At 38.0% G+C, this 23,071-nt stretch overlaps 1 protein-coding gene across 3 annotated transcripts in view; it reads right to left on the bottom strand.

The window, feature by feature from the left end:
* klhl32 (kelch-like family member 32) overlaps positions 1-23,071 on the bottom strand; it is a 312,283-nt gene that overhangs the window by 122,250 nt on the left and 166,962 nt on the right. For 2 of the 3 annotated variants that reach the window (XM_043685379.2, XM_043685376.2), the window contains exon 7: positions 13,808-14,023. In XM_043685379.2, coding sequence (XP_043541314.1) covers positions 13,808-14,023 — 216 coding nt within the window. Of the gene's footprint in view, positions 1-13,798; positions 14,024-23,071 lie in introns of those variants that run through there. The other variant, XM_087981512.1, reaches the window with a different exon arrangement.

Raw genomic sequence — 23,071 nt, 5'->3', positions numbered from 1 at the left:
CACTCAAAGGGTGGTTTGTATGTGGAACGAACTACCAGAGGAAGTGGTGGATGCAGGTACAGTTACAACATTTCACAGACATTTGGATAAGTACATGAATAGGAAAGGTTTGGAGGAATATGGGCCAAATGCAGGCAAGACTAGTTGAGTTTGCGAACATGTCCTGTCTCGCCTGAAGACTCAGTATCCTGCAATATTGAGTTGATGGTTGAGAATTTATTAAGAGGGAAAAAAATGGAGTTTGGTAGTCATGTTGCATGGAATATAAAAAGGATTCTAAGAGCTTTTATAGGTTATGTAAACGAAAAAAGATAATGAAGACAAATGTATGTCCCATGCGGTCTGAAATGGCAAAATTGATAACAGAAGCAAGGAAATGGCAGAAAAATTAAACAAATATTTTAGCTCTGTCTTCACAGAAGAAGATACAAATAACTTCACAGAAATGCTAGGACAGCAAGGGAATAGGAACTAAAGGAAACAGGAGCTAAAGGAAATTAATGTTAGTAAACAAAAAGAGAGTGCTGGAATGTTAAGGGGACAGAAAGCTGATAATTCCTCAGGCCCTGATAATCTACATCCCAGGGTACGAAAGGATGGATTCATTTGTTGGGGTGGAATGACTAAATGAATCAATCGACACCCATGTTCACTTCCAGTATAGAAGAGTTTATTGTTGAACCGATGCAGAGAAAATTTCTGTGCAACCCAGAGGCTTCTCCACTGAACATAAAAAAACATTCATTTTTTATACATTTGTTATTAGCCCATCTTTGGCTGCTAAGAGAGAGCTAAGAAGAGCCAGGAGGGGACATGAGAAGTCATTGGCGGATAGGATCAAGAAAAACCCTCAGGCTTTCTATAGGTATATCAGGAATAAAAGAATGACTGGATAAGGTTAGGGCCAATCAAGAATAGTAGTGAGAAGTAGTGTGTGGAGTCAGAGAAGATAGGGGAAGCCCTAAATGAATACTATTTGTCAGTATTCACACGAGAAAAAGATAATGTGGTCAAAGAGAACACTGAGATACAGGCTACTGGATTAGATGGGATTGACATGCATAAGGAGGGGTGTTAGCAATTCTGGAAAGTGTGAAAATAGATATGCCCCCTGGGCCAGATGGGATTTATCCTTGGATTCTCTGGGAAGCCAGGGAGAAGATTGCTGAGCCTTTGGCTTTGATCTTTATGTCGTCATTGTCTACAGGAATAGTACCAGAAGACTGGAGGATAGCAAATGTTGCTCCTTCTTCAAGAAGGGGAGTAGAGACAACACTGGAAATTATAGACTGGTGAGCCTTACTTCAGTTGTGGGAAAAGTGTTGGAAAGGGTTATCAGAGATAGGATTTATAATCATCTAGAAATGAATAAGTTGGTTAGGAATAGTCAACACGGTTTTGTGAAGGGTAGCTTGTGCCTCACAAACCTTATTGAGTTCTTTGAGAAGATGACCAATCAGATGGATGAGGGTAAGCAGTTGATGTGGTGTGTGTGGACTTCAGTAAGGCATTTGATAAGGTTTCCCATGGTAGGCTATTGCACAAAATTCAGAGGCATGGGACTGAGATTTTAATTTAGCAGTTTGGATGAGAAATTGACTAGCTGAAAGAAGACAAAGGCGGGTGATTGATGGGAAGTATTCATCCTGGAGTTCAGTTACTAGGGGTGTACTGCAAGGATCTGTTTTGGGTCAACTGCTGTTTGTCATTTTTATAAATGACCTGGACAAGTTAGTAAATTTGTGGATGACATTAAGGTCAGTAGAGTTGTGGATAGTGACGAAGGATATTATAGGTTACAGAGGGACATAGATAAGCTGCAGAGGTGGGCTGAGAGGTGGCAAAGGGAGTTTAATGTGGCAAAGTGTGAGGTGATTCACTTTGAAAGGAGTAACAGGAATGCAGAGTACTGGGCTAATGATAAGATTCTTGGTAGTGTAATTGAGCAGAGAGATCTCAGCGTCCAGGTGCATAGATCCTTGAAAGTTGCCACCCAGGTTGATAAGGTTGTTAAAAAGGCATATGGTGCAGGTAAGAAGCTAGAAATTTAGCAATGAGAAACTCATGTCCCAAATCCCTGAAAAATGTATTCTAATGGTCCTCAGCATTACAGATACCAGTCTTCAGCCAATGCAATTCACTCTACATGATATTAAGAAATGGTTGGAGACATTGGGTACTGCAAACGCTACATTCCAACAATAGTACTGAAGTCTTTGCTCGAGAACTTGCCACTCCCCTAGTCAAGCTCTTCATGTAAGGATACAGCACTGGCATCTACCCAACAATGTGGAAAATTACCTAGGTGTGTCCTAAATGCAAAACCCAGCTAATTCCACTCCATCAGTCTACTCTTGACCATCAGTGAAGTAATAGAAGGTGTCATCAACTGTGCTAACAGGTAGCACCTGCTCACTGATACCCTGCTTAGGACAACTCAACTTCTGACCTCATTACAACCTTGGTTCAGGCATGGGTAAAGGAGCTGGATTCCAGAGCTGAGGTGAGAGTGACAGTTCTTGCCATCAAGGCTGCATTTGAAAGGGTGGAATCAAGAAATCTCTACAAAACTGGAATCAGGAGCAAATTCACCACTGGCTGGAATCATACCTAGCAAAAAGAATGATGATGTGATTGTCGGAGGTCAATCATTTCAGCTCAGGACATCTCTGCAGGCGTTCTTTGGGGTTGGGCCCAAGTCCCAACCATCTGCAGCTGATTCATCAATGAATATTCCTCCATTATAGATCAGAAGTGGGGAGGTTCATTGATGATTGTACAATAGTCAGCACAATTTGTGACTCCTCAGATGCTGAAATAGTCCATGTTCAAATGCAACAAGATCTGGACAGTATCTAGGCTTGGGCCAACAAGTGGCAAGTAACATTCATGCCACACAAATGCCAAGCAATAACAATGTCCAATAAGAGACGAATGAACCTCTGCCCCTTGATATTAAATAGTGTTATCATCATCCATTATTAACATTCTTGGTGTTACCATTCACCAGAAACTGGAGTAATGCACCTTCTGACTCCCCAAAGTCCTGCCCACTTTCTACAAGGTTACCTCATTCTGAGGATTTTAGGTTGAAGGTTCCAGACCAGAAGTGTTTCGTTAGAACTCTGAAGGAATTATTTGCAGCTGAGAAAGTCTGAGCACAGTTGTGTGAATACTTAAAGGAAATGCTATCAAACTTTCAGGACAGATCATTCTGCTATAATGTGCATTTTGTTAATACAAATTCGCTGTAACACAACTGATGAATTGGGTTTCTAAAGCTCAAACTTTTAAGCATATATTGGTTATAAACACGATTCCAACCTTCTTACTTTAAATGGCACAATTATTGCATGATGTTCTTACAAGATGAGATTGCATGACAACTGAACTATCACGTTATAGCAAAACCGATTGTACTGGGAATTGAAAAGAAGACAGTTATGTTAAACACATAAATGAGATATACATAAGTATCTGGTGCTTCAGCACTGTATTGTGATTGTTTCAGAATATATGAAATTGCAATTTATCATACATTTTGAAACCTTTGATTGGTGCTACATGTAAATAGCTTAGAGGAGAAAGTGAGGTCTGCAGATGCTGGAGATCAGAGCTGGAAATGTGTTGCTGGAAAAGCGCAGCAGGTCAGGCAGCATCCAGGGAACAGGAGAATCGACGTTTCGGGCATAAGCCCTTCTTCAGGAATAGCTTAGTTTATCCAGAATCTTCATTCATTTATTTTTGTGGCTCAGTGGTTAGCACTACTGCCTCACAGTGCCAGACGACCTGGGTTCAATTCCACTCGTGGGCAACTCTCTGTGTGAAGTTTGCACATTCTCATCGTGTCTGCATGTGTTTTCTCCCACGGTCCAAAGATGTGCAGATTAGATGGATTGGCCATGCTAAATTGCCCATTGCGTCCAAGGACGTAGAAATGTAGGGTTTCAGGAATAAGGTAGGGGAATATGGGTCTTCGGAGGCTTGGTGTGGATTTGATGGGTCAAATGGCCTGCCTCCCCACTGTGGGGATTCTATTTGTTTATTTCAAATAATAAAATTTTGTTGTATTGTTAAAACTAAATCTGTAGCACTCTGTGCTTGTGTTTCAGCGAAAGGCCACTTTGTTAACTAAAAGCAAAACAAAATATAATCTATCAATACAATCTATCAAAACAAAATGCAATCTATCAAGCCAAATTTTAGTCTGGAATTTTACTGGTCCAGTAATAACATCAGCTGGGATCATAACCACTTCCAAGTCCCACTCACCTGCCAATCCAGTTCAACTCTCTCAACAGCATTAGAAAATCTGCCCCATGAAGTTCCAGTACTGTTAATGGATGATCCATCCTCTCTGTATAGGTCTCACCAGCCCTAGGATTTGTTCCAATGCCTCAGAGATATAAAGCCCGCCCTCCTGCAGCATCTTTCAACCCACACATTTATTTGCTGAATCTTCCATTTCTGTACTCATCAGCAAGTGGCACTGGCAACATCCTTGAGTTTACTGTTTTTGAAAACGGCTTTTTAATCCATTTCCCGGCTCTGTAAAACCTACCTTCAGGGCCTCATCCTTCTTTGAACCTACATACTTAGTACTGATGTGGACTACAATTGCCGCCTATTCACCGCCTCCCATATCAATGTTCTATAGCAGCTCTGTTACATTCTTTGACCCTGGCACCTGGGCAATTGAGTTAGTGGAATCACCTGTCTGATTACCTAACTGTTGAATTCCTTTTCACTATTTCTCTTCCATTCTTCTTTTTCATCATTTGTGTAGCCAGGTCTCCTACAGTGTCACAGACTTGACTGTGGCTGTACTCCTTCCTCATCAATATCTGAAATTGAAAAGCAGTTGGTTTTCTTTATTATTCCATGCGTTGTGGCCATTGTTGACAAGACTAGCATTTGTTTTCCATCCCTAATTAACCTTGAACTGAGGGTTTAGCTATGCCAGAGGATAGTTAAGAGTCAATCATATTGCTGTGGGTCTCAAGTCACCACATAGGCCAAACCAAGTGAGGGAAGCAGATTTCTTTCTTTGAAGGACAACGTGAACCAGATGGGTTTTTACAACAATCAGTAATAGTTGTCATGGTCTCCATTACTAAGATTAGCACTCATGACTTCCTATATTTCAAGGGTGTGCATTCTACACGGTTGCCATTTCTTTGCATTACTTTACAGACAATTTACTATTAATCGAGGGTAGAAAGTTACATTTCTCACTAGCTATTCACTATTCACAATTCCAATGTAAACATCACTTTTTCGCATAAAAATGAAATCACATTTCAAACTCTGCTTGTGCTCCAAGCCCAAAAGCCCCTTTAAGTTCTGTTCAGCTCTTGTTTCATCCTACTGTTCTTCAAGCAAACTCTCACTCTCCCCACCACCTTTTATGCTCACTCTGCTCTCATTCATTTTGGTCTGCAAGGTTTTCCCAGTGAGTTTCACGAAATCCTCCTTGGGATGCATGTGATAACCATGAAACCTTGAGCTAACACAGCAGATGAGCATTTCATTTATTTAAATAGTCTGTCCACCTGTTCCATGATTAGTTCCTGTGCAAGTCAAATTCTGTTTGGATTGAAACTGAAAATCAATGGGTACCTGTCAGTTTCCCAACAGGCTGACAGATTCAGTTGCCTTAACTTGTTACTGACATAGAAATGTGATGGATTAAAATTCTGACCAATCATTTTTGAATGGCGTCAATACATTCTTGGACGAATTGTTACTTGAATTGTTCTGATTTATTTTGATAATTTGGGTTTTTTAAGATTGTATGTTGAATGGTGAATTATTATTACCCAACTTATAACTTACTATCTAAAGATTTATCTATGTACATGCGTTGATTAATATCTAGACACTCATCCAAATCAAGTCCTGAAGAGATAGCAGCCTCCCACAGATTTTCTAGTATACCAACTCAGGGAAGCAGCTACTCATGATATTGACAAATTCTTCATTTTTCTCACGAGTTTCCCTAGTTACATCAAGCTGGTAGAAACTAATAACATTATTTTTGTTTCTTGCTCATCATTTAAATAACACAGTAAAATAATGTCATACTCAATTTAGTCCACCAACCCTAAAAGCTGTCTTTTTCCACTGATGCATGTATAAGTACTAAATTTGACATTATAATTTGACTGAACTTCCCAACACCCTCATTAATCATGCTCTACTAATTACCCTCTGAACTCCATGTTTTAATCACAGATTGAGCCACGTGAGTTAATTGTGTCTGTGTGGTTTCTGTTAATTCTGTGAGCTAGGGCTCACTCAAACCAAAATGTGTTTTTGTTGAATAATATATCAAGCCAAAGTACTGATATATTTAGTAAACAATGTGTCTTTAAAAGAAATTTGCACACTTACATGGACAGGAAAGGTTGAGAGGAACGTTGGCCAAACACAGGTATAGGGTAGTAACTCAGTTTAGGAAACATGGTCAGCATGGATGAGTTGGGCTGAAGAGCCTGTTTCTGTGCTGTGTGATTCTGTGGAGAATCACACAGGTGGAGGTGGCCCATTTCAAACCTTCTAGATTCCCTCTAGTTTCATTTGAGCACAAATGAAAGCTGTGCTCAACAGTAACATCATGCTTCTAGAAAGTATCCTATTTCTTTACAGTGACCAAAACTGAACTAGTACACAGTGATTCCTCCCCACACCTTCCCCCCACTGCTCCTTTTACACACACATTACTAATCTACAGATTTCAAAACTCTCTGCTGGAAGGTAAACGAAAAGGTAAAAACATTGGCATGGTTATCTATCAATGTGTCTAATTTACATGCTCATCCAATTGTGCATGGTTTCCAATTGTCACCTTTCCCTAAAAAATGCAATGATTTTTGCTACGGTGCAGTCCCAAGGGCGTTGGCAGCCAGCTGGCAGCTCTCCAGTATCTAGCTGAAGTAATACTTTTCATGGATGAGTAAAGACTTCAATTGTCAGGTAACTAATCGATAATGTGCGACTAAACAGTCAACTCAGATCTGTTCCTATTCAACTTCCACAAATCCACACTTGTTAACAGGAGCCACCCTGACAATAATTCCACCCAACCTGAAACCAATTGACATGCCCCACTGCAGATCGCCTGAGATCAGCCAAACCAGCATAAAAAGGTTAAAATGTAGGAGCTTCATAGTTTGCAGCACTTACAGATATAATACATAATAATCAGCAGAACTTTTCAGGTTTACACATAAACACATGAATTAGTAGCAGCAGGCCATTCAGCCCACTGATCCTGATCTGCCACTCAGTTAGATCAAAGCTGATCTAATTATATTGACAAATCTGCATTTACACCCATCCTGATAAACTTACATTCTTAATTAACAAAAATCTATCCAGCTCTGTCTTAAAAATATTCAAGGATCCTGCGTCCACCACCATTTCAGGAAGAGTGTTCCAAAGATTCATGACCCTCAGAAAAAGTGTCTAATTATGGTTTTAAAGGTGTGACCTGAATTTTAAACAGAACCTCTCAGGATATAAGTCACCTCTTACTCTCTTAAAATGCAACAAATGCAAGTCTTGCCTGTCTGCATGAGACACTACCAACCCATCTCAACCCCCTCCCCATTCCTTCCATAAGTCTAATAAGCCTTATTGCTGTCTTTGAACTGTCTCTAATGCATTTACATCATTCTTTCAATAAGGTGACCAATACTGCACAAAATTTGCACTGATGTCCTACTTAACTGAAGGATAACCTTTCAATTTTTGATAACAATTGCTCGTGATAAAAAAAATGCAAATTAACTTCTTATGATTTATGCACAAGAACACACAGGTCCCTCTGCACTTCAGAACTCTAATCTTTTCCCAACTAGATAGTATACCTTTTTATTCTTCCTGCCAAAAATGGACAATTTCACATTTTGCCACAATATTCTTAATTTATCATCTCTGCCCACTTACTTAAACAATTTTTGTAGCTTTATGTCCCTTTCATAATCTATCTTTCTACCCATCTTTGTAACATCAGTAAATTTGGCAACAAACCTTTCATCCCTTTTTCCAAGTCATTGATAAAAATTAGAAACAATGGACGTTCCAGCACTGATCCTGTGAAACATATCAATCTGAAAAATACTCATTTTTTGTGGTGAGCCGGTATTGGTGAGGCCCCTTTTAGAATGATGTGTACAATTCTAATCGTTCTGCTTTAGGAAGGATGTTGTCAAATTAGAAAGGATGCAGAAACATTTATAAGGGTGTTGCCAGGGCTTGAGTGTTGAGTTATAAGGAGAGGCTGGATAGCTGAGCCTTTTCTCATGTGGATTGTCAGAGGCTAAACCTTATAGAGCTTTATTAGATCATCATGCCAAAGTGTTTTTCCAAGGATAGGAGAATCTAAACTCGAGGGTTTGGGTTTAAGGTGTGAGGGGAAAGATTTAAAAAGGACCTGAGGAGCAACTTTTTCACACAAAGCAGGTGGCGTGTGTATTGAATGATCTGCCAGAGGAAGTGGTAGAGGCGAGTACAATTACAACATTTAAAAGACACTTGGATATGTACATGAATAGGAAAATCAAAAAACTATACTAGTTTTTTGGCTTCCTTTTTGCTGGCTTCCTTTTATCTATCCTGCTGTACATCCTCAAAAACCTCAAGTAAATTGATCAAACATGAATAGGAAAGGTTTAGACTATTATGGAACAAACACAAGCAAATGGATCTGGTTCAGTTTAGGATATCTAGTTGGTATGGGCGAGTTGGACCGAAGGGTCTGTTTCAAGGGGCGGCACGGTGCCTTAGTGGTTAACACTGCTGTCTCACAGCAACAGGGTCCTGAGTACGATTCCAGCCTTGGGCGACTGTCTGTGTGGAGTTTGCACATTCTCGTGTCTGCGTGAGTTTCCTCCGGATGCTCCAAAGATGTGCAGGTCAGGTGAATTGGCCATGCTAAAGTACCCACAGTGCTAGGTGCATTAGTCAGAGGGAAATGGGTCTGGGTGGGTTACTCTTTGGAGGGTCAGTGTGGACTGGTTGGGCCGAAAGGCCTGTTTCCACACTGTAGGGAATCTAATATACAGTGCTTTTAAAATAAAAGCAAAGTACTGCAGTTGCTGAAGATCTGAAAAATAAAGTGTAATAGGTTTGACTCTATGACTTATTTATGCCTACTCCCTACTTCTGATTAGTTAGCCACTGTTCATCCATGCCAACATGTTATGCCCTACACCATGCGTTATATTTTCTGCAATAAGATTTGATGTGGCAAATGTCTTCTGGATATCTATGTTCAGTTCTTGGTTCCCCTTTAACTACCTCCTCAAAAAACTGTAATTAATTGGTCAAACACAATTTCCCTTTCATAAATCCATGAAATCTCTGCCTGATTACTTTCAACTTATCCAAGTTCCCATCTATAAATTCTTTAATGATACATTCTAACAGCTTCCCTATGATAGATGTTAAGCTAACTGGTTTGCAGCCCTGCTTTCTGCCTCTCTCTCACCCTTTTTGAATAAAAGGAGTTACATTGATTTTCTTCCAATCTAATAGGATCGCCTCTGAATCAAAAGAGTGTTGGAAACCTAAAATCAAGTAACTAGCTCCCTCACTAGCCACATATTTTCCTGATGATGGGCTTATGGTTGAAATGCCGATTTTCCTGCTCCTCAGACGCTGCCTGACCTGCTGTGCTTTTTCAGCACCACACTCTCGACATATTTTAAGACCCTAGAATGAAGCTCATCAGTTCTCGGGCAAATGTCAGTCTGTGGCTCCAACAATTTATTAATACCTCCATGTTAAATGATTTTTATATATTTGATGACTGAATGACTCATTCTATACCACATAGACTACACCTCATAATATGTACGATAACACAAGAATCTTGGTATGTGATTTCAAGCAGGAACAAAAGATAATAAGAAACAGGAGGAGGAGCAGGTGCAAGCCATTGCATTCTTTGAGCATGGTCTACCATTCAATTATATCATGGATTAATTACAACATCATTAACTCAATTTTTGAACACTATCCTTATGTTGTTAAATTCTCATAGTCAGAAATGTCTGATTATTATCAAATCACTGAAACAAAAGTTCAAGAGATCACTTCTCATTCTCCAAAAGCCCAGAGAATATAAGCCATTTTATTCAATTTCTCTTCATAATTCAGTCCCACAATTCGAGGATTCAATCTATTGAATTTGTGTTGCATCTCTTCTAAGGCAAGTATGTTCTTCTTTAAGTGATGACTAAAAGCTCGACAATACTCCAGATGTACTCTCATCAAAGTACTACATAATTGAGCAAAGCTTCCTTGCTCTTTAAACCACAAGCCACTTGCAATAAAAGAACTCTGCCTTCCATATGCTGCGAGATGTGCACATTAGCTTTGAGCTTCAGGTACAAGGACAACAAATGCTTATGGTTAACATTTATTGGTCTCCCACTATTTATAAAATATTCTGTTTTCAACTTTTCCGACCAAAGTTTAGAATTTAATCCATTTTGCCCAACTATAATCCGATCGCACTTCCTTGTCCAATCAGTGAATCAGTCTTTATCTCTTTGCAGTTTCTTTGTGCCCTCTCCATTTCTGACTTTTCCATCTTAGATTGCATCATCAGAAAACTTGGTTCCCTCATCTAAGTTAGTATTGCATGTTGTAAATTACTGAGGGCTCAGCATTGACCCTTAAATTACTCCCCAATTTACATGCTGTCATTCTGAAAATAATCTACTAACATTCTTGCTCTCTTTCCTGTATTTTAACCAATACTGAAACATATTAAGATTATCCCCAAACCTAAGAACCTTAACCTTGTATGTCAACTGTTTGTGCAGCATCTGATCAAATTGCCTCAGAAAATCAAAAAAACTATACAACATCTGCTGGCTTTCTTTTATCTACCCTACTGGTTTATATCCTCAAAAACCTCAAGTAAATTGGTCAAACATAATTTCCTTTCCCTAAAGCCTTTTTGACTCTGATAATTATTCTGTGATTTTCCAATAAGGTTCTAGCATTCGAAACAAAAAAGTATTTAGATTTTATTTAAAGGGAACCATAACCACCTTACTGTGGCCTCAACCATACAGGCTGATGGATGAGCTATACCGTCTGTCATCTCTTGTATGTTTATTGACATTTTGATCTTGTCAATGCTTTTCATGGCACCCTTTATAAATTTTCCTGCAATATGGATTTTTAAAAAACTTAATTCATGGGATGTGGGCATCACTGGCCAGGCCAGCATTTATTGCCCAGAAGTCAGTTAAGAGTCATGTTGCTGTGGGTCTGGAGTCACATGTAGTCCAGACCAGGCGAGGATGGCAATTTCCTTCCCTAACGGACATTAGTGACTCAGATAGGTTTTTCGGATAATCGATTCATGGTCATCATTAGATTCTTAATTCCAGATTTATATTATGTTCAAATTCCACCATCTGCTGTGGTGAGATTTGAACCCAGGTCCCCAGAACATTAACAGTCCAGTGATAATACCACTAGGCTATTCCCTCATCTGTTATGGGAGCAACAAAACACAAAAAAAATGTAGATTAGAAGATAAACACATAATGCAATTTATTTTAAAACAAAATCAACTTTTAAAAGAAAACTATTAAATACGACATAATTATTAAAACAAAACCAATGTTCAGTGAGGCTACACATCTATGTACAATGAAATGACAGATCACACAGAAGTCCCATTAATGGGGTTTTACACCACTGTATTAACTCAGCTGATTGTCTTTGGTGTGTCTTCAAGACATTGGAGTCTTAATTAATTGCTTTACACCTAACAATAATGGTGTTTTCCAATAAATCAATACTTTTTTAGACTGTCATTTGTTTCCTTGAGTGTGTGATTGTAATAAATTTTCTCTAAGTTTAATGTTTTTTTGCGGTTCAAAGTTCATCACATTAATTTTTCACTACAAATAGAATCTGAAAATTCAAAATGGTTAATGAAAAATAACATTATTTGGACATATATGCCTTAATCCAAGAAAGTATTAAAAATGTACATTCAGTCCATTATCATTTCAATTCAAGAGGAACATTATGTAGATTATCCTTGAACCATAAATTTAGATTATTAACTAACTTATCATAAAATAATTAGAACATGCCCATACATCTATCAGAACTTTAGGTGGCATGGACTCACTTCATTCATAAGATTAGAAGCACCAATCTGACCATATATCCCATTATAAAATACCGGTAAAATGTCGTTGTGCAAAAGTACAGCATAAATAAAATAACACACAGAGAGAGTAAAATTGCACAAGATTAAAGCAGAGCAAAAACCTGTGATTTCTCCTTCCAGTAACATATTGGATATATTGACAAATCTACTATACCTTGTCCTGACACTAAGCTGCAAATGTACTTTCTTTAGCCTCCAAAATAAGGTGTATTGAAAAAAAAACTGCACTGAGTTTCTCGTTTCCCCTAAATATTAGAGTTTAATAAGATCCTGTCATAAACCAATTTTGAGTCAGAAATGACCAAGACTCAAGACTGGTTTCTCTTAAGTAAAATTAAACATGCTAATAACTGTTTTTCTATGTATATATCAGTCAGATACAGAGAAAAAAATTACAGAAAATTATAGTTCTTTCAATGTCTGCATATTAGAAAGAAAATAACAAAATTAAACCATATGTTGCATTTCACAGCATTAACAGAAAGAAAGATATTTATTATTTCTGAATTCGAACAGCAATTTTAAATTCAGCACACTTGTTTTGCAATTTATGCACCAGACAAGAGCCTTTTTGCAGCATTATTATGAGCTCACTGTTTCTTTCTCCCATCCCCAACACACACTCCAAAAACTGAGAACTTTGATGACAGTCTTTTTGTTAAAATCAGAAAATGCTGGCATGTGCAAGGTTGAGTGATCACAATTGTACCTGTGAATTGTTTCACTTTGTAATCCAGGCATTCCCTTTTCCAATCCTTTCTATAATACGATCACCAAAGCAGAATGCTTTGAAGAAAGCTTATCGGCCTAAAATGAATAGTCAATAAGCAATTAGTACAAGGCCCTCATCCTATTTGAAAAGATCTTTACAGTCCCAGGAGGCCAGCAGTGAAGCAGACTTGCTTGACGTTTAAAGTGAACTTTCAGTTATTGTATTGCAGACCATCATGGAACAAGAAGAAAGATACCTCCACATCTTTTATAGCATAAGAAAAGTGGCCTTTCCTCTTTTTATTTACACATTAAGCTCAATGTAGAGACACAACTCAGACATTTATTATAGCCAACTGATGTACAATCTCAATATGAATGTTTAACAATCTACTTGAGACTACTTTGTAAAATTTAAACGCTGTTCCTGAAGTTCTCATCATTTTGATATGTTAATTACCTCTGTGAGAAGGAAATTTGAAAATTAACAGGCTCGCATACAGAGGGACAGTACAGACCAGAAAGATCACAGGTTCGATCTTTGATATGTACTTAGTCTACTGACATCACTTAAAATAACAAAAGTAGCATAATTGGCCACAGATTTCAAGGAAGCTCCCGAAGTTCCTGCTCAGGGGCTGATCATGAAAATGTGCAACATTGACACTCAACAACAAAAGGTCAATGCTTTGATGCACTGTCCCTACAATTGAACAATTCAATAATATCTCACTATCAACGATCATTCATGAACAATTTTCACTTGAACCCAAAATGGAAGACAAATATATGGAACAACAGCACCCCAAGGAATCAGAACCTTTAGAAGAGAAGTGAGAAAAACAAACTTGAGAGTTGAAGTGAAGTACATCTGTGCATTTATGTTACCTGCCATATTTGCTCCTCACTTAGTGATGTCAGACGGTCACTCTTCAGAACGTCTCGCAGGAGCTGGTAAGGGAGTGCCATGACCTTCTCAGGGTGGTTCTTCAGCAGTTCAGACAGGTGTTTCACCAGGAAATTAACCACTGCTTCCTCCAGCAGGGTAAGATTAAATAGGTCAGCAAGTTTGTATAAATCCAGGTAATTGAAACTAGTCAGTTCCTAAAACAACAAAAGGAACACTGAAAATGTCATTGCTGTCATATAAGCTGTTCCATTATAATCAAGATAATTTTATTATCTGACCGTACTGTCGTAATAATGCACATGGTTCATGCCTTTGCAAATATCATAACGTAGATTTGCTTGATGTTTAAAGTGAACTTTCAGTTATTATATTGCAGACCATCATGTAACCAAAAGAAAGATACTTCCACATCTTTTACAGCAAAAATAGAAAACTGGCCTATCTTATTTTTTTCATATTAGGCTAGGTGTACAGAAACAACTCACACATTGAGAACAGACAACTCATGTACAATCTCAACATGAAAGGTGAGTCTTCAAAAGGCAACTATCCGAGTCAAACTCTAGAGACACTGAAAATAAATAGGGTTCTTTTAAAGACTATGGTTGCTTAACTTAAACTGCAAAGGAGTGTCAAAGGAATCACAGAGGAAGTCACCTGTTTGCTGGAGTGGTAATAGACTTAAAAAGTATTAAATAAAATAAATGTAAATCATCAGGTATTAGAATAGTTCAGGTTTGTAAACTAATGTTAAGAATTCAGATTTTCTCATGAGCGACAGCAAATTCTGGTTCATATATTGTGAATAACGCTTCTTTATTTCAAATAAAAAGACTACTTGATTTCAGACAACTTTATAATTGTTACAATGTCAGCTGTTATCTTAAATAGCAAATTATACTGTGCATTTGCAACCTATATCAATTAGAAACTGGGTTTCCATAGCCTCATCTAATTTCAAAAACAAAGTTGTTGAATGGTGAATGTCTGGTAAATTTTGTAGTTTTGAGTTTTCAAACACTTGCTTTAAATAAAGTGCCAAAAATGAAGCTGAGTAGCATTGATGCTTGTGAAACTGACAAATGGATCTTGGATCAGATGGCAAATCTGTGTAGACATTCGATAATCTTTAATGATTGCAGGAGAGATTGAGTCACTAGTCAAGACCTGCAGAGATCATCTTTAGATACATAGGTTTTTATTATCTTCCTTAATAACTTGGTGGTGTCCTTCAGGAAAGCTGACAAGTTTGATTATACAAGGATATAAACAGGAATTAGGAACTTGGATAACGTAACTGGTCTGTCATGAGATATATATGCTTTGGAGAAATGGGTTCATGACTGGCAAATGTTCTCAAAGTAAACAAGTGAAATTAATATATTGGATGGGGGAAATCAAAATATGAATGCATCATGCAGGATTACAATGTCCAGACTATCCAAGGTTACAATTTATAAGTCCTTAAAGGTTAAAGCAAAGGCAATAAGCATTATACAAAACAATGGCATTAACAAACAAAGCTAGGACAACTAAATACAAAATTACATGTACAATCCATTCCCTCCACCAGTGACACTCAGTAGCAGCAGTGTGTACAATCTACAAGATACACTGCAGGAATTCACCAAAGATCCTCAGATAACACAATCCAAACCCATGACCACTTCTACCTAGAAGGACAAGGTTACCATGTACATGGAAACATCACCACATTCAAGTTCCCGTACAAGCTACTCATCATCCTGACTTGGAAATATATCGCCGTTCCTTCACTGTTGCTGGGTCAAAAACATGGAATTCCCTCCCTAATGGCATTGTGGGTCAACCCACAGCAGGCGGACTGCAGTAATTCAAGAAGGCAGCTCACCACCACCTTCTCAAGAGCAACTAGGGATGGGCAATAAATGCTGGCATAGCCAGTGATGCCCCCATCCCACAATGAATACTTCTTTAAAAAAATTATTTCCAAGTAAAAGGCTTTGGTTCAACCACACTGACAATGTTTGTTATTGATCTTTCATAGGGTAAAGGTTATTGAGACCCTGGACAAAGTTCAGAAAGTCACTTGACTGATGCTCCATTTAAGGGACCTGAAATATCTGTGCATACTTAGATTTGGAGCTTTTTAAGAGGTAAATCAAGTATTTTGAGGAATGGATGATGTCTTGGAGGAATTATATTTTTTCCATTTTGGGAATGCAATTTTAAGATCACCACCTTACAATCTTAATGTTTATTAAGGTGCTGCCAGCAATCTACTCAGAAGCGAAAGAAACTGTGTAAATCCGGTGTTTACGTTTGTGTTCCTATTACTGACATTTTTAGTTTGATATTGAGTTCAAGTAAAGAATCATTTTATGGGAAAGTAGAACAATCTTTACTAACAAAGATGATGTGTAAGAATATTTCAAAATACAGCTGGGAGGTTTTTGATGGTTTTGCCTCAAGATGGGTGATCTAAGCTTGGGCCTCCTTCAAGGAGGACTGAGTTTAACGTAATTTGAGAAAAAGAACTAGCTTTTCTCTTTGGGAATTTTAAAACAACCCTGGACATTTTGCAAGAAATTGGCATTAAATAGTTTTGTCAAACAAAGAGAAAAAGCACAGATCTAGCCCACTGACAGTGACATTAATAGCTCTCTAAAAAACTGAAGCATTCCTGACTCAACAATCTCCTGAACTACTGAAGTTTTTTTTTCTGAGCACTTAAAGGATAAGTCTTGCATTTTATCCCTCAAGACATTCTTATAATGTGCCAAATTGGCCAGATAACTGCCCAACCCAGATGCAAGATACTGCTTGAATGTAACTTATTACTTCAAGCAACCACCCTTCAAAGTTTTCTGTCTCTCTCTGTCTGTCTCTAAGGAAGATGAGATGATAATGCAACTTGCCAGAATTAAATAAAATTAAATGTATTTAGTGGATCAGTCAAAGGTTGAAGCATGCAGTGAGCAGAAAAGACAGCCAGCTGTTGGCAGCTTCTTGGTTAGATGAACCAGTCCTTATTAATAAGAATCATGCAACACTCATCAACGATCCTCCTGAATAGTTAAAAAGGTCAAATTGCACTGTGGGAGCTTTGATCTTGACTGATGTGATCTTGTTCCTAAACTGTCCAAAGATTTCTAAACTTATTAAACAATACTGCAATATGTACTTTTCACACAGTACAGAAAGTGAAGGCTGCCACAACCCGTGTAGCCAAATTCATTTCATAAGATTTATCTGCCAGCTCTGCACTCGTTCAGTATCTCTTCCAAGTATAGGGCCTGAGAAAGGTATGTAAATAGTATTCATGTCAAATTTCTAAAAACTGAGAAAAAGTAGCAATGGATTGAGAGACAATCACCTGGAATCACTAACTTGAGTTGGAGCTGTCACTCTGAATAGAAAACCAAAAATGCTGCGGGTGCTGGAATAGAACATCATATAGAGCATTGGCTCAAAAATGCACTGATGAAAGCACAATGGTGTATTATACTGAGCTTGAGACTTACTAAGCTATGGCATGATCTCACTGGCTCAAGCTGGCTTCCATCAAGTTGCTGCAGCACACGTTTTGTAGTGTTGGTGGTACACAGAGTAGGTTGAAAGAAGGAAGCTGAATTCTGCTCTATGTTTACAACATGTGACTTCATGAAAATAATGAGTCTATAGGGACATCATTACATTGGTCAATTTTCATGAGGTTCTTTTCCTGAGATTCTCAGCCTAATTCTGTCTGTTGTTTCCATCAATACGCTGAGAAAACATAGGGGAGGATCTGATGCCCTGTTTCATTTTCACTTGTTTAATAATTATATTTGATAAGCGAGGATGGAAAATTGGTCCGGAAGTAGCTCTTCTAACTCACCAAAATCATAGTCATTTCTGGGTTTTCCATCTCTATCCAGCCACACATACATTTGGTTACAAGAGAAGTGATCTGATTAGAACAGAGAGTGGTACTCTGATTAATGGCATAATAGTTGTGTGATGCATTCAATTCTACATCAATCATGACTATTATCAAAGGTATTGACATTCATTTTCTTCAGTTAGATTTTTTTTCAGGCATAAAAATAGTTGGAATGGGTTTCCTGCATCAACTTCACATTGAAAAGGAAGAGTAAATAAACTGAGTGGTCCTCTAGTGAACAATAATGGATGAAAGGGAGAGAGGAATTTAGCCAAATTACAACCATAAGGGAAGCGGAACTAAGTAAAATAATGGAGCTGTAGGCTGAGAAATCCCTGGGTCCTGGTGGATTCCATCTGAAGCTCCTTTAAAAGCAAGCGGTGGCTACTGAGCCATGAAATGTGTTGTTGCTAATTTTCCAAAATTCCCTTGATTCAGGAAAGGTTCGATCAGGCTGGAAGGTAGCAAATATATTACCTCTATTCATGAAGAGAGAGAGGCAGAAGACAGCAAACTATAGGCCTATTAGCTTGAACTCTGTCATAGGATAGGTATTAGAACATATCATTAAGGTGTTTATAGTTGGATATTTATAAAATCTCAAGGTAATTGGGAAAAGTCAGTATAGTTTTGAGAAAGGGAAATCATGATTAACCAATTTATTGGAGTCCTTTACAACAATAACATATTCTATTCATAAAGAGTAACCTGATGTCCTTAGATTTCCAATAGGAATTTGACAAAGTGCTACAGAAAAGTTTATTGTGAAAAGCAGCAGCTTATGGTGTAGGACCAATTTGCATGACAAGAAAATTGGCAGAAATCAGAGTGCAAAAGTAGTTCATTTTCTAATTGACAAGATGTGATAGGTGGCATCCCACAGGGGTCTGTGCTGAGGCCTAAATGTTTTACAATTTATGCCAATTATTTAGCTTAAGAGAGCAAAGGTATGGTAGTTAAATTTGCAGACGACACAAATGTAGGTAAGGAAGCATGTTGTGAAATGAACCAATATAGAGTGAGTGAATCAGAAATATAATGTGGGAACATGCTAAATTGTTCACTTTGAGTAGAAGAATTGAAAAGGAACAGAATATTACTTAAATGGAGAATAATTCCAAAACTGTGAGGATGAAGGGCTACAACATGTAATTATGAAGGGCTAACCCTTAAAGGCGTTCTTTAATACAGAGGAATTAAAGATAAAAATAGACAGGTTTAGCTTCATTTACACAGCACATAGTTAAGCTAAATCTCAAATCTATGTGCAGTATCAATCTTCTTATAGAAGGATGGATGCAAATAAATTGCAAGTGTTTCAGTGGGGGTTTACTACATTGATACCTGGAATGTGTAGGTTCCTTTATGAGGAAAGGTTGTACAGATTGGGATTGATTTTAGTGGAGTTTAGTAGACTGAGGGGTGACTTGACTGAAGTAAAGAAGACCCTGAGTAGTCTTGACAAAGTGGATGTAAAAATTAGGTTTCCTTAAGTAGGTGAGTGCAGACCTGTTTTGAAATTAGTAGTCATCCTTGAGGAAACTTTATTTTTTCTTAGAGGGTTATGAGATTTTGGAACTCTTTTGTTTATATGCCAAAGTCATTGACTATTTTAAAAGAAGACAAAGTAGACCTGAGGACTCATTCTGCTTGACAACTAGCTGTCCAATCAACTGAACTAACCCACCCACCCACCATATCAGCTGATGTTATCATGAAGGACTCTCCTTTTCAACGAGGTAAAAACAATGACTGCAGATGCTGGAAACCAGATTCTGGATCAGTGGTGCTGGAAGAGCACAGCAATTCAGGCAACATCCGAGGACAGGCAAAATCGACGTTTCGGGCAAAAGCCCTTCATCAGGAATGAAGGACTTTTGCCCGAAACGTCGATTTTGCCTGTCCTCGGATGCTGCCTGAATTGCTGTGCTCTTCCAGCACCACTGATCCAGAATCTCCTTTTCAACGTCTACCCTTGCATGAGTTGTGGTGATCCTCAGATACAACCACCACCAGTCATCTCTCTCTCTAATGAGAGAGCTACCCTATGGTCTGGTAAGACTGTAATGACTTTATCTTTTATCTTTGGATTTGCGGGGCTCAATTGCTAACCTCTGCTCCTAATTTGTATTTTGACATATAATAACACAACAAACACATATTTATTATAATATGGTCTCAGTACTGTACAATTACTCATTAATAACATGACCTTTGCATGTTTCACAACAAAAGCCTTACAGAAGTGCAGTGCAGTAATATTTGGGACAACTTATGCACAGTTTATCTTCACTATTTTTAACTTTTCAACATAAAATTTTAATTACAGCTCTGACCCGAATTCTTCTAACTAAACTAGTCCACTTTGTCACAGTTAGGTTGTTTGATTGATTTTGTTCTACATGTACTTCTACTGAATAGGTTTTCTGGCACTTATCTGAACTACAGAATGTGCTGCCTGCTCCATGGATATTAATCACTTTTGCTTACTGCAGCTCAGAATTTATTCTACAATTTATTCGTTAACTTGGGACTATGAAGTATCATAACATAAAATCAGTCAAAACAATGTTCAAAAATTTCTTAACTATAAAAGCCACTGGGAAAAAAAAAATTAAGTGTAACATTCTTTAGCAGCAGTCGAGAATTGCCAACATAATTTTTCCTGGAGAATAGTGTTCTCATTTGGTTCATTGCTTTTTCATTTCCTCATGTTGCAATGATGAGTGAATTGAGTTTGCATATTAGGTTCTTGAACCTATTAAAGAATTACTTTTGTCATTTCATTAAGCTTTTATGGAGGTTCAGGATGTTATTCCGACAGTGTTGGGATTTTAGGGACATTCAACATGATGTTAAGATATGCAATGATGTGATTATATTGAAAGACACATTAAAAGGTATACTTAACATCATTCTGGAAATAAAAGAGATAATTTAACATATTTTAAACAGTTATAGTGAAAGACACATTATATCAAAGCCTAATTACTAATTGCAAAAGAGCTACATAAAAATAAAGAGATATATGGAATGTGAAAATATGAATTCTGCCTGACCCTTGTGTTCTACTTAAGACAGATCATTATTTATTGGCAGATTACCAATATGTGGCAAATATAGAATAAAAATAAACATGGAGGTTTAGACCACTAATTCTCAAAGTTCAATAACACGATTTCAAGCAACAGGTATGACTCGTTTTATATAATATCAAAAGTACATAATCTGAGCTCTGACCTAAAGATTTAACCTTGTGCCACAAGTTGACTGTGATTGTCTGTCAATTCGCTGTAGATTATTACAGTCAGTATATGCAAAGATTTTGTGAAATTAAAGTCTCTTCCATCAAATATGAAGGAGAGCATATCATCTACAAAACAATCGCAAAAATAGGATTATAAAATGGATTCAACTTCATTTTGTTTCAGTTCCCAACGTAATTTTTATTGTGGATTTAAGTTGTTTTATCAGTGAACACTAAGGTGTTTTTCTGACACTATGATGCCTCTCTTAGGCAAGTCTATTGTGTTTATATTGCTTCTTCTATATCTATGCTTCTACAACTCTCTTACGTTTATGTTGTCTTTCTCATTTCTATCTTTATGCTTTTTTTCTTTGCCTTTTCATTTTGGTTTGGGCAGAACGTGGTGTATTGAGAGACAGGGAACAGAGTATTGAGGATTGCTGAATTTCAGTGATAAGTATACCACCTTTGAGATGCATTAATTCGGCGAAATTTGTCTCAATTGCCATATGCGTAATCTTATTAATTTGTATTTTCTTTCTTCCATATTATTTGTGGTTCATCTCCCTATTGTCATTCCTTTTACGTAATGTGGTCTCATGCTAACATCATCCTCTGCTGCTGTTTTTATTTTAAAACGATTAAGTAATCCATACTCCTCGTATGTTTGCTGATTATCCGAAACTCCACTGATCTACTTATTATATCTGTGCACTCATTTCATAAGACTGTAAGACCATAGGAGCAGAAATTAGACCATTTGGCCCATTGAATCTGCTCTGCCATCCAAACATAGCTGATAAGTTTCTCAATCCCATTTTCCTGCTTTCTCCCTATAACCCTTGGTCCCCTTGACAATCAAAAACCTATCCATGTCAGTCTTAAATATACTCAATGACCTGGCCTCCACAGCTTTCTGTGGCAACCAGTTCAATAGATTCACCACTCTCTGGCTGAAGACATTTCTCCTCATCTCTGTTCTGAAGGGTCTGCCCTTTACTCCAAAGCTGTGTCCTCGGGTCCTAGTTTCCCCTACTATTGGAAACATTCTCCCATTGTCCACTCTGTACATGCCATTCAGTATTCTGTAAATATCAATTAGATCTCTCCCCATCCTTTCCTTCTAAACTCCATAGAGTATAGAATCATAGAGATGTACAGCATGGAAACAGACCCTTCGGTCCAATCTGTCCATGCCGACCAGATATCCCAACCCAATCTAGTCCCACCTGCCAGCACCCGGCCCATATCCTTCCAAACCCTTCCTATTCATAACCCATCCAAATGCCTCTTAAATGTTGCAATTGTACCAGCCTCCACCACTTCCTCTGGCAGCTCATTCCATACACGAACCACCTTCTGCGTGAAAACGTTGTCCCTTAGGTCTCTTTCATATCTTTCCCCTCCCAAATTAAACCTATGCCCTCTAGCTCTGGACTCCCCAACCCCAGGGAAAAGACTTTGTCTCTTTATCCTCATAAATATCCATGCCCCTCATAATTTTGTAAACCTCTATAAGGTCACCCCTCAGCCTTCGACACTACAGGGAAAACAGCCCCAGCCTGTTCAGCCTCTCCCTGTAGCTCAAATCCTCCAGCCCTGGCAACATCCTTGTAAATCTTTTCTGAACCTTTTCAAGTTTCACAACATCTTTCTGATAGGAAGGAGACCAGAATTGCACGCAGTATTCCAAGAGTGACCTAACCAATGTAGACCCAGAGTTCCTCATATGTTAAACCTTTCATTCCTGGGATCATTCTTGTGAACCTCCTCTGAACCCTTCCAAGGTTAGTACATCCTTCCTGAGATACGGGGCCCAAGACTGATCACAATACTCTAAATGTGGTCTGACCAGAGCATTATAAAGCCTTATACATCTCTGCTTACGTATTCTGGTCCTTTCAAAATAAATACCAACATTGTATTTGCCTTCCCAACTACCAACTAAAAGAAGTTTATCTTAAGAGAATCCTGGACTAGATCTCCCAAGTCCTTGTGCACTTCAGACTTCAGAATTTTGTCCCATTCAGAAAATAGTCTAAGTCTCTATTCTTCCGACCAAAGTGCATGACCTCAGATTTCCCCACATTG

Source organism: Chiloscyllium plagiosum, unplaced genomic scaffold (genome assembly GCF_037043375.1).
Source record: "Chiloscyllium plagiosum isolate Xiang-an unplaced genomic scaffold, Cpla_swu_hap1 HiC_scaffold_3, whole genome shotgun sequence".
Classification (NCBI taxonomy): domain Eukaryota; kingdom Metazoa; phylum Chordata; class Chondrichthyes; order Orectolobiformes; family Hemiscylliidae; genus Chiloscyllium; species Chiloscyllium plagiosum.
Note: the sequence above shows the minus strand (reverse complement) of the source record. Positions and strands in the feature narration are given on the sequence as shown.